At 35.9% G+C, this 19,087-nt stretch overlaps 2 protein-coding genes and 1 long non-coding RNA gene across 4 annotated transcripts; 1 reads left to right on the forward strand and 2 right to left on the reverse strand.

The window, feature by feature from the left end:
• Nucleotides 1-322: 322 nt before the first annotated feature.
• LOC119191267 (MOXD1 homolog 1-like) lies at nucleotides 323-3,342 on the forward strand (the record flags this gene model as incomplete). The annotated part of the gene is made up of 5 exons (XM_037445170.1): nucleotides 323-473; nucleotides 903-1,057; nucleotides 1,847-1,958; nucleotides 2,366-2,532; nucleotides 3,143-3,342. Coding segments are annotated over 5 exons (774 nt in total), but the record flags the coding sequence as incomplete, so codon positions are not given.
• Nucleotides 3,343-5,468: 2,126 nt separating this feature from the next.
• On the reverse strand, nucleotides 5,469-17,861 carry LOC119191266. Of its 2 annotated transcripts, XM_037445169.1 has the most exons (4): nucleotides 17,754-17,861; nucleotides 16,811-16,941; nucleotides 6,032-6,501; nucleotides 5,469-5,989 (listed from the first exon to the last, which is right to left on the reverse strand). In XM_037445169.1, the coding sequence occupies exons 1-4, from the start codon at nucleotides 17,859-17,861 to the stop codon at nucleotides 5,904-5,906; spliced, it is 795 nt and encodes a 264-aa protein (XP_037301066.1). In that variant the 3' UTR covers nucleotides 5,469-5,903. The 2 variants fall into 2 exon arrangements, with proteins under 2 accessions (XP_037301066.1, XP_037301065.1); XM_037445168.1 differs by having other exon boundaries at nucleotides 5,469-6,501.
• LOC115454724 lies at nucleotides 13,348-15,077 on the reverse strand. Its single transcript, XR_003939699.2, has 2 exons — nucleotides 14,660-15,077; nucleotides 13,348-14,554 (listed from the first exon to the last, which is right to left on the reverse strand). It is a non-coding gene; the product is annotated as an uncharacterized LOC115454724 (long non-coding RNA).
• Nucleotides 17,862-19,087: the final 1,226 nt, after the last annotated feature.

Genomic DNA, 19,087 nt, shown 5'->3' on the forward strand with positions numbered 1-19,087 from the left:
TTTCTTAACAGAATATGTGATCCTGTGGTTATCCTCGCCAGTCGACACAATTATTAAAAACTCTATATATCTATACTAATATTATAAAGAGAAAAAGATTGTGTTTTAGGAGGTTTGTAAGGGCTAATCTCTGGACGTACTAAAGCAATTTTGAAAACTCTCTCACTAATAGGAAGCTAAACTACTCCTGAGTAAGCGGGACTTTTATCTCGGATATTTTTTTATGTGCCGCGGGCAAATGCTAGTAGAAAATACAGGCTGGTCCCGGAATGCTAGACGTCCAGCTGCGATGGCCTTAGTGAAATTAAATTAAATTTTCCAGGAGAACTCATACGACGCGCGCTACCAACAGTCGCGCATCGTGCCCGGCGGCAGGAAGTTCCTGAGGGGCGACACGCTCATCACCGAGTGTACGTACGACAGTACATCGCGAGACAAACCTATACTTGGAGGATATTCTGCACAACAGGTTCGTATTGTAACAGTAGCAGTCTGTACTAGGAACTGTGATAGAGGTTTCCGTTGTAGGGTATTTTTGACTGGCTCGGTGGAGTAGGTGTAATTGTACACGGTATTATTGCGACTACTGCGCTGAGGTCCTGGGTTCGAATTCGGGTCGGGCCAAAATAATTGTAACTGGGTTTTTCATTAAAAATTACTGTCACGCCTTGGTGTCAGGAACAGAGAGTGCACTTGTGTATTGTGCTCAAACTTATACTCTATAATATCTCCTGCGTTCTTGGCGGACCTCCGTTAAGATAGGCCGCCGTGGCCGAAATTCGGGTAGGAAGGAATCAATCAATTGATTTGACTTCTCCATTTTAACAATTACGATGCAATACGTAATACGATATTTTACGAAATTAAATTCTATTTTAATAACAATATAACCCATTTTCCAGGAAATGTGCCCTCAGCTTCATACTGTACTACCCGCGCACGGAGCTGGCCGGCTGCTACCCATGACGCCCGTCAAGGAGTTCTTCGAGACCTTCGGCGTGAAGGAGTTCTCCAAATTGAGTTTCATGCAAGTGGAGAATATATTTTTATCATCAGGGTAAGTTTTGATTTAGCTTTTTTCGAAGTTATGCTAGTAAATTATCGATGTAATGAAACGTACTTCAAAAACGTTGCGAAGGAGTTTGATCTTCAATATCGGGTCGGGCAAAGTGATACTTGGATTTTTCTGCTTACTAACAGGCCGGAGTCGAGTATTTGTGTCCGATATGGTGATAGGCGATAGCCTAGTTGGTTGTCGAACGGACTGTCGAGACGAATGTCCGCAGGTTCACACACACAAGGGCACACACCTTTGCCTTTTCTAAAAATTATGTGTGTATTCTTTGTGAATTATCGCTTGCTTTAACGGTGAAGGAAAACATCGAGAGGAAACCTGCATACCTGAGAAATTCTCTATAGGAATTTTCGAGGGTGTGTGAAGTCTACCAATCCGCACTAAGCCCGCGTGGTGAACTAAGGCTAATCCCTCTCAGTACTAGAGGAGGCCCGTGCCCAACAGTGGGACGGTATATAATACAGGGCTGTTATTATGGTGATAGGCCCGCCTGCAGTCACATCATAGCGCGGAATACATTTCTCCAAAAGTAGGCACTTTAGTTGTACCTCCAACTCAACTCCTCGACCTTCTCTTCGGAGATAAAGACACGATATATGTACGGAATTTTTTAGAGAACTCTCATGATTTATTCTTTCACTGTTAAATCTTGATATAAATAGGAAACATAAATAGTCATAATAAACATAAACATAAGACACAAAACATAATAAAAACAGGCCACTCTGATTGAAAAATTTGTAATAATAGTTAACACTTTGTTGTTTGCAGAAATTTCGAGAACTTACCGCCTCAACCGGATTTCACAATGAAAACGAAAGAGACAGAAGGTACATCGAAGATGGCGCTGTGCAGGGCGACGATCAGGGCGTTAGCTTACTGAGTGAGTTCAAGATTTATACTTGCATAACTGTTTTACCATTTGCCATAGAATATTATACCGACCAGGCTGACTGGTTGTATATTCTTATGTTTACGCGAATGTTAGTCATTAAATAAACTACTTTTCGGATTCTATTGTGTTTTTATATCAGTCCCTCCGTGACCAAGGCTGCAGTCTTCGAAACGTCGGGAGAAAACTAAAATATAAAAACCGCGATAGAATCCGAAAAATAGTTTAATTTTAATGGATTATTCGTCGACTCCGAAGCAAGACGAATCATTGTTGCTAATTTGTCATATAATATAATGTAAATATGGTCTTATTTCCGACCCAAAAATATTAATATCATAGAAGGCAGGACTGGTCGTTTTTTTTCGAATATCATAAAAAATGATTCTTTTTTACAGAGGATCTGATAATTTGGGAGCCATTGGAGTTCCGCAACAAGTCGTTCATGGCGCATCTGAACGAGATGCCGTGGGCGGAGCATTTGTTGACGGAACAGATCGAGAAATCACTGTACAAGGGCATGCACATGACCTTCTGCAAGAAACGAGACGATAGTTGGGGCGTGGTGAGTTCTGCTTAAGTGTGCTTAAACACGTGGTGGTATCTATACATATTATAAAACAAAGTCCCTTTTCTGTCTGTCTGTATGTTATCGATTTTCTCAAAATCTAATTAACGGATTTTTATGGTATGGAGATAGTTTAAGACCTTGGGAAGGCTTCTTCTACCAAATAGATTTTAATGAAATTTAGTATGGAGATAGTTTAAGACCTTAGGAAGGCTATAGGCTACTTCATATCCCAGGAAAATGTATAGCGGGACTTTCATCCCGGAAAACTCCATCACGCGGGCGAAGCCGCTACCATAAGCTAGTTGTTATTCAAAATACGAAAGGTGCAGTAAAGCTAGGTATATACCAAGCAAAGTATGTGTTTGTTTCACAATGCTGAGTACAAATCAAGCGAACGAATGCGAAAGACTGTGTGGACGATTTATTTAAATTGAGAGTACATGCGGTCTCTATCGTCTAATGACTCTCACACGTTTGCTCGCACTGATTCGCACCCGCTTGCTTTAAAACCGGCATACCAGTTGTTTTCCCCAATCTCACATAAACTGCAACAGAATTCCAATAAATCTATAAACGTTATTTCTAAAATTGATATCTCTTTCAGCCGATACAAATACAAAACTATCCAAACTTCACCGAAGTGATGGACAACGACACATCAGAGAAATCGTGCCACTACAAAAGCGTTAACTTACCCTCATCTGTAACGAAGTCGACTACAGGTCTCGGCTCAACGAAAACCATCAGTTCCCTCCTTCTGGCTGCATGCGCAATAATCATGATCGCACGGTAATGATAAAATTTAAAAAAGTTAAACCGGAACCAATGATTTTCTGTTGTTTTATATTTTTCGTTTTATATACTTTGTTTTTTGGAAAAACGGTCTGGATGTCTGAATGGTATAGTATTATTTTGCCAAATTGTCATCACTTCGCAACTGTTTGTTGCGTTGCAAATCTACTATGGTGTTATGCCAAAGTCGTTTAACGATTTCGTATGCGTTTTTAAATGAATTTTGTGCAAATACCGCGTCACAATAGCGATTCTTATGAATTTTCGGACAAAGCTGTTCTCTATGTAAGTTTAAGTCTTCAATTATTATAAGTTTATGTAAATATTACATTATTTCTGTATAATTAAGTTATACCTGTTATTTTTTATTTATGAACAATTTAATACATGTGTTGTGACGTCATCGTGCATATTGGTAACACTGCCATCTAGTGACGCTTGCAGTAACTAGTAACAAAACTTCATTTAGAAACGCAGTACTAGTAGTTAGCCGTGTAGATTTTTCTCAATAAGCGAGTGAATGGTTTTGTGATTTATGTACTTATGAGTATTTGCTCATGGTTGCGATTACGGCAAGAAACTACCAAACTGTTGGTATATACCTGTTTTTTTACAATTGGATAGAATTCCGTCAGGACTGATTTTTATATTCCATTTTTCATTCTAATTTCCATGTTACATAACGGTGTGATGTTTAAATGTAACCTCGTTGTAATAGGAATGCAATACAATATAAATAAGTATTTGTTAGTTGTTGGGCGATGTTTGTGTGTAAATAATTTAGGATAATCCCAATAGAGGGCGTTGTACGGTATTTATTGGTTTTAACCGTCAATTTAGCGACATCTAGTGACAAACTCTTTAACTACTTCTTTCAACAAAAATCGTCCAACAACTAAACCAGAGTTTCAATGCAAGACGTTTCCTCTCTATATTATTTTATATTTTCGTGGACTTTATGTATTGTCGGTTTGTAGTTGTCAACTATTTTGGTATATTGCGGATATAGTTTTTTTTTCACCCATTTGTCAGCTTTAAAAAAACATTTTCATTCTGATACAATAAATAAAAAATGTTTATAAATCGAATTGAAATATACATAATTTTGAGGAAAATGAACCCAATCCGCATTGTTTTAGGGACAACTAACCAATACATTTCTTCAAGTATATTATGAAAGAATGCATGCTCATTTAATCTGAAATCGAACAAAAATAAATTATTTAAGTTCTAATGCCCTTAGTCCGAAAACTTATACAATACGGTGCCTTGTGCCTGCCTTCTAATTTGATACGTACTTTACATGCGTTTTTATAGTAGAACGTTCACTTAGGGCTGTGCATAGTTAGCAATAATTTAGCAGATGTATCTATAACTAAAATAATTTAAAAATGAAAACTTCTTTTGCTCTTAAAATAATGTATCACCTTTTTTATGCGGGAACGGCAGTCACCCAACTGCACCTGATGATAAGTGGGGTCCAATAGAATGTCGACTGACGAGGGATGATTACCCCTCGACAGTCGACACAATTATGCCGGCCTGTTGGAACCGTATATACAGGTTGATCCCCGAACGTGACACTTACGTGGGTTACTATGGCGGGTTTCAACTCCTAGTGTACGGTGGTCGCTATCCTGGCGGATGTAAAATATATCCTACCACCATCACTATTGTCGCAAAGATGACAATTAAAACATATATTTTTATACTGCAATGGTTGTTCAAGATTTATTTTCGAATTTGTATATAGCATCATTTTTATAATTGACAGTGTAGACGAAAATAATTTCTAATATCAAGATACCGTGGGTAGTTCTTGTCAATTTTGTACAGATATGTATGTCAATAAAATAAAATTGATATTTAATCTTAACAGGTAGTGATTATAAGAACCAAGAAGCAATAAAATAAATAGTAATTAAATATTTTTCCTTGTGAGTAAACAATTATTGATTATTCACCATATAATTATTTCAATCGATTAAAACACGAATAATTATCGGTTATAGAAACATGTGCTAAACTTATTCCATGAAAATTGTCGAGTCATTGTGTAGAGTGATCAATGGAATTTTGCTATTATTTTTAATTTATAATCTATTTCCTGAGGGTTTAGCTGTAAGAATAGAATACGCTTAGTAATTAAGTTTTATTTATTTAAAAAGTCAATATAATGTGTTTTATTAATTTCACAATGTGTTTTACTTAACCTAATAGTTTTATAATAATAAGTCTCAAAACGCGGCATTTCATCACAGCCTATGTTTAGACCTAATGCGACACAAATAAAAAACAATATAGGCTATCCAGTTAGTTTGTGATTCTTAAAATTTGCACCAAGATTCCAATACACTGTTGTATTTTTCTCTATTTCGCATATTTAAAAAATATACATAGTTAAATCTGCGAAATGAGATATTGAAATCTAGATATTTTTAAAATTTATTGACTTCAAGGCCTTCTAAAATAGCGAAACTTTTTCTCAGCGCTCGTATCTTCTTTCAACTTCAATCCATCAATAGGTGCTGGTTCTGGCTCTATTGGGCTGGGTAGAAGTGGCGCTACTTCCTCTACTTTCTTTTCTGGCTCTGATTTGGAATTGGATGAATCAGATTTGGAAGTAGTTGAATCAGATTTGGAAGTAGTTGAATCAGATTTGGAAGTAGATGAATCAGATTTGGAAGTAGTTGAATCAGATTTGGAAGTGGATGAATCATTATTAGAATTTGTTGAATCGGAATTGGGTACAGCAGGTTTCTCTTTAGAACTCTCTTCTTTTTATCGTTATTAACTGTAGCTACTGGTTTCGGTTCAGAATCAGGTTTACTTTCCACATTTTTATCGTTATTAGTAGATGCTACAACGGGCTTCACGTTCGAATCAGGTTCTCCAAATCTATTGGCATTAGTATCAGAATTGGATATAGGCACGGAATTGGAATTCACAGCTCCAGAATTAGCATTATTTGTGGTTGGAATGGGATCGTTAAATGAACTGGGTCTCTGAGGGTAGGTTTGAGGATTTTGTCTATGGGCTTCGTATGCTTGCCAGTTGATGAACCAGAAGGGCTGCTTGTCCACCGGTAGTTTGCTGAGCCTGTCTATAAAGGCTAAGTCGCCGTGCGCTTCGACGGGCAGTCTAGGAGTCGTGCCATCGACTTCACCGAATCTGGAAATCATATGGTAATATTAGATAATATTATATTGTAGAATCATACATAGAATTAATATAAAACTACCCGGCTTTTGAGTTTTGATTTGTGGAATTGTTCATGTTTTTTTATTTTACTGTTCTGGAAATAATATGGTAATTATTATATTATGATTATATAGTATTATAGAATCATACCCTCGCCAATCATTATTGCGTCAAAAATGTAATATAAAAGTACCCAGATTTTGAGCTTTGATTTGAACTTGATCATGATTTTTTTCTTTACTGTCGATGCGGCGTGTCATATGGAGTCATTTTGTAATATGTGTGTGATTCGTGGAAGTTTATAATTTGTAGAAGTGTCAAGCGTTAATATTGTTTACACACAAGCATCCTTTGGTCAAAAACATATTAAAATACATACCTAACTCTACATTAATTTAAAACTTGTTTTAATATATTGGGTGAGTCATATATCGGTGCGCCACACTTCGTGGACAAACAAGATGTCATTGTATTTAAATGAACATGCATAATGTAAATACAGTACATACGAGTATATGGGCATCAGAAGCCAGATTTATCACTATAATTCAAAGCCTAGGTCAATGAACTCTTGTAAATGTAAACAAACTCATCGTCAAAATCGTATTAAGGAAAGCGCCGTTCACTTTCAACGCTCCTATACACAGCTACGAATCATATTATACACTACTAGCTTTTGCTCGCGGCTTTGTCCACGTGAAGGTGTTTTCCGTGATATTTTTTTCCGACTTGATATGTATAGTGGCTTGAGGCGGCTCTAGCTCATGTGCCGCCCGTGTGCAATCAATTCCTGCACGCGCCCCCCAGGGGACGATGTAATCTTAAATAAATTTGATACTAAATATTAAATTAAAAGTTCTTGTGTAAAGTAAAGAAGCCGCTCGCCGGCCTTAGCACGGGCGCAGGTTGTTTGAGAAAGCTAGTGTCGCGAGCAACGCGTGTCTCTTTGAAGGTGTGTGTAGCGCCCCCTAACACACTGCGCCCGTGTGCAGCGCACCCTGCACAATAGGTAAAGCCGCTGATAGTGGTGCAGGTAGAAGTTTTCCGAAAGGTAGCCCGGCTCATATAGGTCCTTGCATAAATGCGGTCTGCAAATTGTTTTAATAATAGACGTTACATAAATTACGAAAGAGAAGCCGGCAGGAATCCGGTTATATGGACCCTTCGCTACTAAATGACGATATTTGGTTACTAACACTAACACCTAAGGGTCTCATTTTCTATGACAATGTAAGTCGTAACGTGGCTGTGTTACGCTATCGTAAAATTACAATAGAATGATAGTCTGTATACCAATTTTACGCCCTAAACGCGAAACGATGCGTTACGTGCTTATTCCACAATAAATACTGTATGAAACAGAGAATAAGGCTTCATATTGCTTACTGTAGTGCTGTAAACCATCTTGGAACCATCAGCTTGCGTCAAAGACTTCAATCAGTACAATAGTAGCAGACTAGGTAAGTTACCGGTAACCATGACATTCCGACATTGCTCATCAATTAGTCCTTGACCACGAGGGAGTTCCCCCGCAAAAAAAAAGGTCTGTTGATTGTCAAGGCTGACATAACAATAGTGACTCATATTGACTATCCTACTATAATCATAAATACGTAAGCTTGTGAGGATGCATGTATTGATGAATAATATATAAGTGGCCAAGGGTCCATAGAAGCCGATTCCTAGCGGCTTTCCTTTATATAGAGTATGTACAATCTCATTATCATTAAAACGATTTACAGAATCAGAAAATATTAGTACGATCAGCAACAAAAGTCGATGAACAGATACTAATTTACAAAACACCTGAACATTGAAACGGACCATAAATCACTTACCAAAGAAGAGTACAGATTAAGGTTATCATTTCAATATGGATACCCAAGGAAAGGATTGGCTGAAAAAAATATGAAAAAGAAACTGACGTGTACGTTGAATCCTTCGAAGAGAATCTTCTGCCAGAATAATTTTGAATTTACATATTTGTTCTTTAAACCGGCCAGTGCTCTATAAAATAGGATGTTTAAAATGTAACTAACCTATTCCTATTAATCTATATCTATCTATCTATACTTATAATAAATCTGTAGAGAGGTCAATTCTGTACATGAAATATATTTCCAAAATAACTATCAGGGGGTGATTAGGGATCGATACCGATGCCAAAAATGCAATTAGTAAAATTTTTGTCTGTCTGTCTTTCTGTCTGTCTGTCTGTCTGTCTGTCTGTATAACCGTTATAGAAACAAAAACTACTCGACGGATTTTAACGAAACTTGGTACAATTATTTGTCATACTCCTGTGCTGGTTATAGTATACTTTTCATCACGCTACAATTAATAGGAGCAGAGCAGTGAAGGGAAATGTTGGGAAAACGGGAGAAGTTACTCCATTTTTAAGCTTCCGTCGCGTGTGCAACCTTAATGGTTAAAGCTACGCAGAAATCATGTATGACGGAAATGTTCTCCTTAAAATTATGTAAAAAAATCCCACGACAGCATATGTCTATCTTTTATGGTTGACTCACAATAACACGTGTAACTCCCGATAGCTTAGCAATTCGAAGCTTTCTCATTATATTTGTCTACTCTTACGTTTATAACACTCTCAGTCATCCCTAATTAAAAAAGTTAACATTATTAAATATTCCATAAAAAGAATCATAGAAATCGGTATAGAAACACCAAAGTTATACATGAAATACGCTAATAATAAGCCATCACGCGTGAATACTGAATCATGCTATAAGCTTCCTTCGATTTCACCAGGATCCCATCATCAGACCCTGACAGGACAATCGGACCACCTGCATACCACCATACTTAAAAAAACATCCCGACAAATTGAGCACCTCCTCCATTTTTGAAGTCCGAAACCCACGCGGGCGAAGCTGCGAACGGAAGGTAGTGTTATAATATTACGTACTAAAGTATTAAGATGTTTTGTCCATACTTAAAAATGTATAATTCTGGTTATTAACTTCAATATATACTATTATATAAATCTGAAGAGTTTGTTTGTTTGAATGCGCTAAACTCAGAAACTGCTTAACCGATTTTGAAAATATTTCACTAATAGGAAGCTACATTACACTTAAGCGCTATACGCTACTTTCTATCCCGGGTAAATATAAAGCAAGACTTTAGTCTTTTTTTTTTTTTTTTTTTACGTACCACCTCCTTTGCGAGCATCACGTCCTCGCAGAAGGAGGTGACTGCGTACCATCTCTCTCGCCCCGGAGCATGGCTTCTACCAGGCCCCGACGCGAGAGGTCTCCACTCACCGATGGCCGTTGTGAGAACACGGCGGTGCTCAGCCCAAGCTGGGCACACCTCCACCGTATGCTCCACCGTGTCCTCCGGCCGAAGACTTTAGTCCTTAAAAAACTTTTTCACGCAGGCGGAGTAGCGAGCCAAAGCTAGTATGTTATAAAATAACAATTTAATTGATATTCTGGGCTTTTGGAAAAAAAGCTTGTATATAAAACAAAGAATTTGCTAATTTTAGCCACATTTGTATTTATTACAGATCATAAAAAATTGCTAGTAATGTTTAGCAGTGAATGTCTTGACGGCGTTCAGCTACTTTTGTAGTTCAATTATGTCAAGTTGTTTTGTATTAAAATTAATCAGTAACTTATGGTAAATGATAATGATTAGGAAATATTGGAAACAAATTATGTTCAACGACTTCGGTTGCTGACTGTACCTATATGTTGCGTCGGGTTCCTTTTCGGAAAATTTCACCTTTCACCACTGTAATATATTAATATTTTTATCTCTTTAATTTTTAACTAGCGACCCACCCCGGCTTCGCACGGGTGCAATGCTGACTATTTAATGGATGTTATTATTATACATATAAACCTTCCTCTTGAATCACTCTATCTATTAAAAAAACGCATCAAAATCCGTTGCGTAGTTTTAAAGATTTAAGCACACATAGGGACAGAGAAAGCGACTTTGTTTTATATTATGTAGTGATATAGTTTAATATTGAAACGAATAAGCTATTCGCCTAATAAAAAAACATCACACCTGCTTATAAACAACTAGCTTTTGTGCATGTGTGTTTGTTCCTCTTTTACGAAAAAACTACTGAACGAATTTGGATGAAACTTTACAGTAATATTGGTTATACATCAGAATAACACATAGGCTACAATTTATAGAGATTTTGTGCAATTTTGGTCACAATATAACGTTAAATAGCAAGTAAGTCGGAAAAAAAATATCCCGGAAAACTCCTTCACGCAAGCGAAGCCGCGAGCGAAAGCTAGTTATATTATAAGTGCGAAAGTAATTCTGTATGTCTGTTACGCTTTCATGACGAAACTAAACGGATTTTGATAAAAATTGCTACAGAAAAAGCACAAAATGGATTCTCTGTCTAACTACCGTGCGTCATTCATGACTTTTTAGGTTATGTTGAGAGATAATTAAATAAAAATAAGTTTTTAAGTTTTTTTTTAAGTGTTACTACTACTATATATATATTATTTTTTTTAATTGAGTGTTATATAAGTATATATATAATAATTGTTTTGTTGTTTTCATTGTGGTAAGTTTTGTTTGTGGCTCGTTCAGTGTTTTGTCGTGTGTTTGTTGACATCCGTTAATTGTTAATTGTGTTTAAAGGATGGAGTTTGATGTTAATGATCGTAGGCCGGAGCCCGATCCTCCACCAGATGCTGGTAAAATATATTTTCAAGCTGCTCATAATGCGACGCTTAGTAACATTGGAAACCAGAAAGGTTTTACTCCCTCCCCGTCTCCATCTCCTTCTACGGCCTCATATGTAGCATCTTATGTTACCTCAGCCGCCCCTAGCCTTCCTCAAGTTAATTCAAATAAAATAAATATTTTAAAAATAATTAAAAAGACAGTCCAATTTTAAAGAAAAAAGGTCGTCTAATAATTCAGCATTACATTTACAAAAGCTTTATCAAATTCAAATTTAAGTGAAGATACATTAATTATTAATAAAGATAAATCTCCGAATGCTTCATCTTCAGGTTCTTCCAATATGGATACTTCCCCTTCTCAGCCTCAAGGTCAAGTTCTTCCGCTCACAAGGTCAAGGTACTCCAGTAGTGATTGTGGTCCCTTTATTGTTTACGTGGAGTTAGCTGAATCCTCCCCTACAAACGGGGCCACATTACACCCTATCAAGTTTGGCGCTTTCCTTTATAAAAACAAATTAACTAGTGTTTTGCAGGATGGCATTAAAAAAATTGGGCGCAATAGACTTTCTGTAACGTTTAAAACGGCTAATGATGCGAACAAATTTATTGATAATCCAATTTTTCTTTAAATAAATATAAAGTTTATATCCCCTCTCATAACATTTCCCGCATTGGTTTGATTAGAGGAATACCTATTGAGTGGACGCAAAATGAAATAATTGAATTAGTTCAACTCCCCCCCTGAATCGGGTAATATAATCAAAACTCGTAGGCTTAGTAGGAAAATTTCTTCCCCTGAAGGTTCTAGTTGGGTTCCTACCCAAACTGTCGTCATTACTTTTGACGGCCAAGTGCTGCCTAAAGAAATATATTGCTGCTATACACTGTTACACGTTGAACAATATGTATATCCAACCATCCAATGTTATAATTGCTGTAGGTTTGGGCACACTCGTGCACAGTGCAGATCTAAACCCAGATGTTATAAATGCACAGAAAATCACACTGGAGATTCTTGCACTGTGGAGGATTCTGATGCTCTTTGCATTTTTGTGCAGGGCATCATTTCGCAATTAATAAAACCTGCGTGGAGCATAATAGGCAAGCAAATATTAAAAATTTATGTCTTCCCACAATGTTTCTTATCAAGAAGCAATGTCAAATTTTCCTTCGACACAAAAGTCTTATGCCAACGTATTATCATCCTCCCTAATCCACCTCCGCATTTAACCCCTTCTTCATCTCACGTATATGACAGTCAATCCTCTGCCTCTAAGTCCTATCGTAAAACAGTCCTTCTTAAACCCCCTTCAAGACCTTCGCTTCCCAAATCCTTTGACGGAAAGGCGCATAGAGAATTGTTAAAATCTTTTGAATTTTCCTCTCCTAACGGTTGTGCACTGAGTAGCAACAAAGAAAAATGTGATTCCTCCATTGAACATGCATCGAAAGAAGATTTGTTACCTAATTCTATTCAAAATTTAATATCTTCTCTAATTAAAGTTATAACTGACTCTAATCTACCGAACCACGTTGCCTGTAATATTATTCAAACAATTACTCTTTCTATTTTTAATTACTTAAAACATGGACCTAGTTCTTCAGTGGAATTGTAGAAGTTTAATTAAAAATAAAACCGACCTCTCTTTTATTTTAAATAAATATAAACCATTTATTTGTGCTATTTCCGAGACGTGGTTAAGACCACATTCTTCATATCGAATTCCCGGGTATGTATTGTTACGAGACGATAGAAGTGATGGGTGGGGCGGTGCAGCTCTCTTAATAAAAAATAATTTAACTTTTAATCAAAATGTAGTTGTAAATAATAGCAATCTCATTCAATCGGTGTGTCTTCGTTTTAATAATATTTCTTTTATTTCTGTATATATTTCGAGACGGGATAACTCGGTTATTCCCACGTTACGTAGATTGTTATCTTCTGTTTCCCTCCTATATTATTAATGGGTGATTTCAATTGCCACAACCAGATCTGGGGTGCTCCAAATAATGACTCTTTCAGTAACAGACTTTTGGATCTCCTAGACGAATTTGACCTATGTGTGTTAAATGATGGGTCCCCTACTCGCCGCACTCCGCCCAATATTCAACCTAGTTATGTTGACATCTCTTTTTGCTCTCCCTCTTTAGCTTCCTTATTATCGTGGTCACGTCTTCCTTACTCTCATGGTTCCGACCATTTTCCTATCCTAATTTCATTTCCTTCTCTAAATATTAATGTTCCTATTCTTCCTCCTCTTCTACCTTACATCATAGATTCTTCCAAATGGGGTCTCTATGGCGCTTTACTTGAAGAAAAAACGAATTTGCTTCCTGAACCTAAGTTATCTAATATTAAAGAATGTTGTGAGGGATTTAAAGATTCTATACTTGCTTCTGCAGAGGCGATATTTAATAAAAAATGTTGTCTTAGGCAAAATCCCTTCCCCCCCCTGGTGGGATTCAGAGTGTACTGATTCTATTAAAAGGAGATATGAAGCAGAAGCACTCTGTTCCACTGACATTAACCTTGACTCTTTCCTAAACTATCGTAATGCGAGTGCTGCTACGAAAAGACTTTTAAGTAAAAAAAAACGTCAAGGCTGGCGCACATTTTGTGCGTCTATAACGCCTGAAACTCCTTCGTCTCTCGTTTGGAAAAAAATGAAGTATTATAGATTGTCTCGTAATCACCGTTCCCTTTCTTCCTACTCAATAAGCTGGGTAGATGATTTTTAGACAGGCTAGCTCCCCTTCAGTTCCTAATTTCTATCAAATTCCCTATTTATATTCCACCCGGGCTATTTCTTCTATTTTAGACTCCCCTTATACTTTTCAAGAATTAAAATTAGTACTCAGCCATATCAGGGACTCTTCCCCTGGTCCTGATGGTATCCCTTATTCCTTTCTTTCAAAATCCCGGAATAGTTCCCTTAGTTATTTTTTAAGCTTGATTAATTTAGTTGTTGATTCTGGAGTTATTCCGGAAAATTGGAAACATCAATTAATTGTACCCGTTCCCAAACCAGGGAAAGACCCTTGTAATTCACTTTCATATCGGCCTATAGCGCTCTCATCTACCATGCCCAAAGTAGTAGAACACTTGATAAAAAACAGATTAGAATGGTTCCTGGAGCACCATTCTTTACTGGCAGATTCTCAATATGGATTCAGGAAAGGCCGGAGTATTTCCGATAGTCATGCCATTTTCACTACTGACATTCAGTTGGCATTTAGTCAAAACAAGTCAGTGGTAGCTGGCTTCCTCGATGTTTCAGCGGCATATGATAATGTTAATCTTTGGGTCCTTAGGAACAAATTAGTTCAGCTAAGGGTTCCTGAAAAGATAACAAATTTTCTTTTTAACCTCTCATCAGGTAGGACTATATCATTGAGACATCCAGGCATTCAAGCTGCCACTAGAACTGTATGGAAAGGATTACCTCAAGGTTCTGTAATCAGCCCTCTGCTGTATGATGTTTACACTACCGATATAGATCATCACATATCGGATGTGTGTAATATCTTACAGTATGCTGATGACCTCCTTATTTATTCTTCTAATAATTCTATAAGCGTAGCAAAGGATAATATTGAAAGTGGCATGACTGTACTATCCTCATGGCTGAATAATAATTATTTAGACCTATCAGCCTCCAAAAGTGTAGTCGTTGTCTTTTCTAGAAAACGTCAGATACCCCATATTGATGTTGAGTGCAATGGGACCCTAATTCCAGTAAAGAAAGAGGTAAAATTTTTGGGTAAAATATTTGACAGTAGAATGAACGGTGTAGCGCACATAGACCATATTGTTAATAAATGTGAGAGCAACATTAATATTTTGCGATGTTTAAGGGTGTCTGGTGGGGAGCACATCCTTACTCCCTCAGATTATTATATAATGCTATTGTGAGGAGTCATTTAGATTTTGCCACCCTTTTGCTGCCTCCCTGCAATAAAAAGCATTAAAAAATTAGATTTGGTTCAATATAAAGCACTTAGGATTGTAGCTGGAGCTATGAAAAGCTCACCTACAAATGCCTTACAGGTGGAATGTTCTGACCCTCCTCTTTACCTCAGACGTCAATATCTGTCAGACAGATATATTTATAAAATATCTAATTACTCCTCTCATCCTCTTTTCTCTAAACTTAGATTATTAAATTCATTTATTATTTCTAACTCTTACTGGTATCATAAACCCTTACCCTGTCTTATTGAAAGTTACAGGAGGCTAGAAGGTATATCTTGTGCTATTAATAAATTTAAAATACATCCAGCATTTTCAGTTGAGTTTAGCTCTAAAATTTCAACCCCTTCTGTGGAGTTATCTCTTGGTATAGATAAACAGACTGCTAATCCAGATTCTAAATTAAAACTCATTATTCAGAAACGTTGGCCCCAAGCTAAGATTTTTTTCACAGATGCCTCTAAATTAAGTAAAGAAAGCCCTGTTGGTGTTGCTTTTTTACACTGGAATGCCAATATATCCTTTTCATATAAATTTCCACACTATTGTTCGGTATTTTCTGGTGAATTTTTAGCTATTAGGGAATGTATTAAATACATCAGAGTTAACAATATTTCGCCTTCTATAATTTTTCCGATTCTAAAAGTTGTGTCCAGTCTCTTCTTAGCAACCCTTTTGCTAAAAATTGTATTCACCCACTGTCTCTAGAAATTAAGCATTTGATTAAATTATGTAATGTAGAACACATTCAAGTGTCGGTGGCTTGGATTCCAGGCCATATAGGTATTAAAGGTAATGAAACAGTAGATCAATTAGCCAAAGATGCTATTGTTCATGGTAACGATGAGTACTTCTCAGTGTATTCTTTTGACCTTCCTACTTTGGCCAAACAAGACCTAGAGCTGGCATGGAACACCAGTTGGAGGAACTCTAGTACCCTTAAAGGAGGTAACCTGTACAAAATTCAACCTTACATAACTTCTAGGCCTTGGTTTTCCAAATTACGTTTCAGCAAACATATCTCTGCCACCATATCTCGGTTGAGAATTGGTCATTGCTCGTCTCCAGTGCACTTATATAAATTACACATAAGAGACTCGTCTATATGTGAGTGTGGCCTGGATGAGGGATCCGTTCCACATATACTTTTTAGCTGTCCCCGTTACTCATCTCCTTCTTTTTATGACATGTTGGTCGATAATGGGGCTCCTCTCCCTGCTAATATATCATCCATCCTCAGCCTAAGTAACAAAATATATATAAAAACACTTGTTTCATTCCTAACGATTCATAATATACATTTATGATTGAAACTTACCCTCTGTGTCTGCATGCATCATTAATTAACACCTTTCGTAATAGTAACACATTGTCTTAAATTTACCCTAAATTTTTTTTATTTTTGACAATAATTTTAGACATGAATGCGTCACATGACAGTTGACACTGGCAGTAATACTCCTCAGTATAGAGGAATCTGTTGCCATAAAAAAAAAAAAAAAAAAAAAAAAAGCACAAAATGTAAGTAAGGACAGCCTTTTTATATTTTTCATTAACATTTTTTTACGCAGCCATAGCCGCAATCAAAAGCTAATATAAGTATACCTATAATATATTAACAAACCTGTCGCCAAGCGAATCGGTGATGTTCGGAGTTTCAGGGTAACCGATCGGTTTGGTCCCCGCGAAGAAAGGTCGTTGACCTAGCACCAATGTTGCTGAGATCAGCAGGATGAACATTGACAATGATATATCCTGCAAAGAAAATGAAATACATATAAAGTCATATATATAAAGTAACGTAAGTACCTATAAAGTCGGGTTGATATATTAAAATGTAATTTATTTTATCTAATAAATTGAAAGTATTTTTATTCAGCTAAATATTGAATACTTGTAAGTAAAATAAAAGCAAAATCTAAAATCTTCTTTAGATTTGTGTTTTCTTATGAACAATGGTTTTCTTTAGTAAAATAAACTTCAAAGACTTTTTTAGGTATAGATAAAAATAATATTCTGATTAAAGGTAACATGTACAAGTATTTTAAAATTGTTCGGCTATTTTCGTGGCTGACTAGATGTTATAACACAGCTCTACCAGTTATGATGCTATTATGATGTTATATAATATACTTATTATTACTAAAAATAATAAAAAAATAGTGTCTGTTAAAAATTCTCTAATAAATTAATGATATTATTCAGCAACTAATAAGTTATAAAATTAAAAATACTATATAATAAATTATTTTATAGTAATACAAATGCCAAGGCCAATGCGACTACAACTTCCAATGATTTCTAACCTAATGTTAACTTACATAATTTTATACACTTAACATTCTAGTAATTACTTAACACATCTTAATGATTGATGTATTGTTTCAATAAGGTTTTTGTAACATAACAATAAAAAATATACATTAAAAATGTCACCTTAATGTCGTTAGCTATAATATTCCATTAGATTAATAATTAATTCAATCGGATAATTATCAACCATGTTTACTGTTAATACATATAAAATGGTTTACACTATTTATGTATAATTATTATAATTCTCTTACCATTCTGAGTGTCTCAGTCCGTCTGTCACAATGGTAAAGTTGCAACTGCTTACATCCTCCGTCCGCTAGCAAAAAATACTTAAGACAAACGAGGAAAACCCGCCTCATACAAGACACACCGGTTTTTGTATTTAGGATTGCGAAGTACGGTATTTTGTTTTGTTGATAGTCCGAATAACTGTAAGGAAAGCAAAATGATCCGAGCGAGGACACATCTAGAAGCAATTATTACCTCTTTTCAATTTGTTTACCTTATGAAATGAAATATATTCTTGTAAAATGTTATACATTATTTAGATTTCGTCAGTATCAACTCTACCACTAGTGCGGAAAAGAGTTTACCAGACAAAAATGGGTAAGAAACTCTGGTGTTGCTCTTTAAAAATCAGTTTAAAGTATAAACTACAGTACATGATCTAAACAACAATAAAAAATACAATTCGTTTTTATTGTTGTTTAGAGCAGTTCATTTTATTTAAGCCGTGATTTTTGAAGTTCAATTGTATTGTTTAACATTTCAAGATCAGCTTCTTGATTTAAGCGACGGTATTGAAAAGCAAGTAAATAAATAAATTTACGTGTGATGGAATTGAAGAATAATATTATCCATGGAGGCCAATGGCGACGATACGTTATCCCCATTGCTTTCCAAGGTCCAAATTTATTTAGACCTCTTCTCTGTATTTATGTTTGCCATAATATTCATTATTTCAATGGTACTTTTGATTACTACAAAAATTCACTTAAACGCAGGTATCATCGTGGGCAAAAGCAAGTCAGATATAATTAAAATTGAAGTCAGCGTCGCTAATAATATCAACCTTAATGTAAGTTATTTATAGCACTTCATAAAAAACACTCAAAATAAAGCCATGGCTTTACCATTATAAAGATGTCAAACAACTGGCAGCTTTATAATAAAAATGATTGATTCGCTGCAGGGTTGTATCATACTAGCTTTTTCTTACGACTCCACCTGCGTCGAATATTTTTTTACAAAACATACATGATTTGGTATAAAAAACTTTAATGTTAATGTAGTATTTAGTCTATGTGCAAATCGAAATGCACTCAGTGATTTTAATTAATTTAGTTCAAACTTAAAAATGTCTGCAAAACATTCATATTATTAAAATAAATAAATAATATGAGTAAGATAGTAGTTAATCTCATACATGGACAGGAATGGACTGAGCAGTACATGGAATCAACTATAGAAAGAGATGAAGAGATCATGCGGCCAAAACCGTTAGGTCTCTACCGCACACACCTCTATCGGTCGATTTCAATAAACCATCTTAATCTTCCATCCGATACCAAGATAGATCAATTAA

The sequence above is a fragment of the Manduca sexta genome, unplaced genomic scaffold (genome assembly GCF_014839805.1).
Source record: "Manduca sexta isolate Smith_Timp_Sample1 unplaced genomic scaffold, JHU_Msex_v1.0 HiC_scaffold_1266, whole genome shotgun sequence".
In the NCBI taxonomy this organism is placed as follows: Eukaryota; Metazoa; Arthropoda; class Insecta; order Lepidoptera; family Sphingidae; genus Manduca; species Manduca sexta.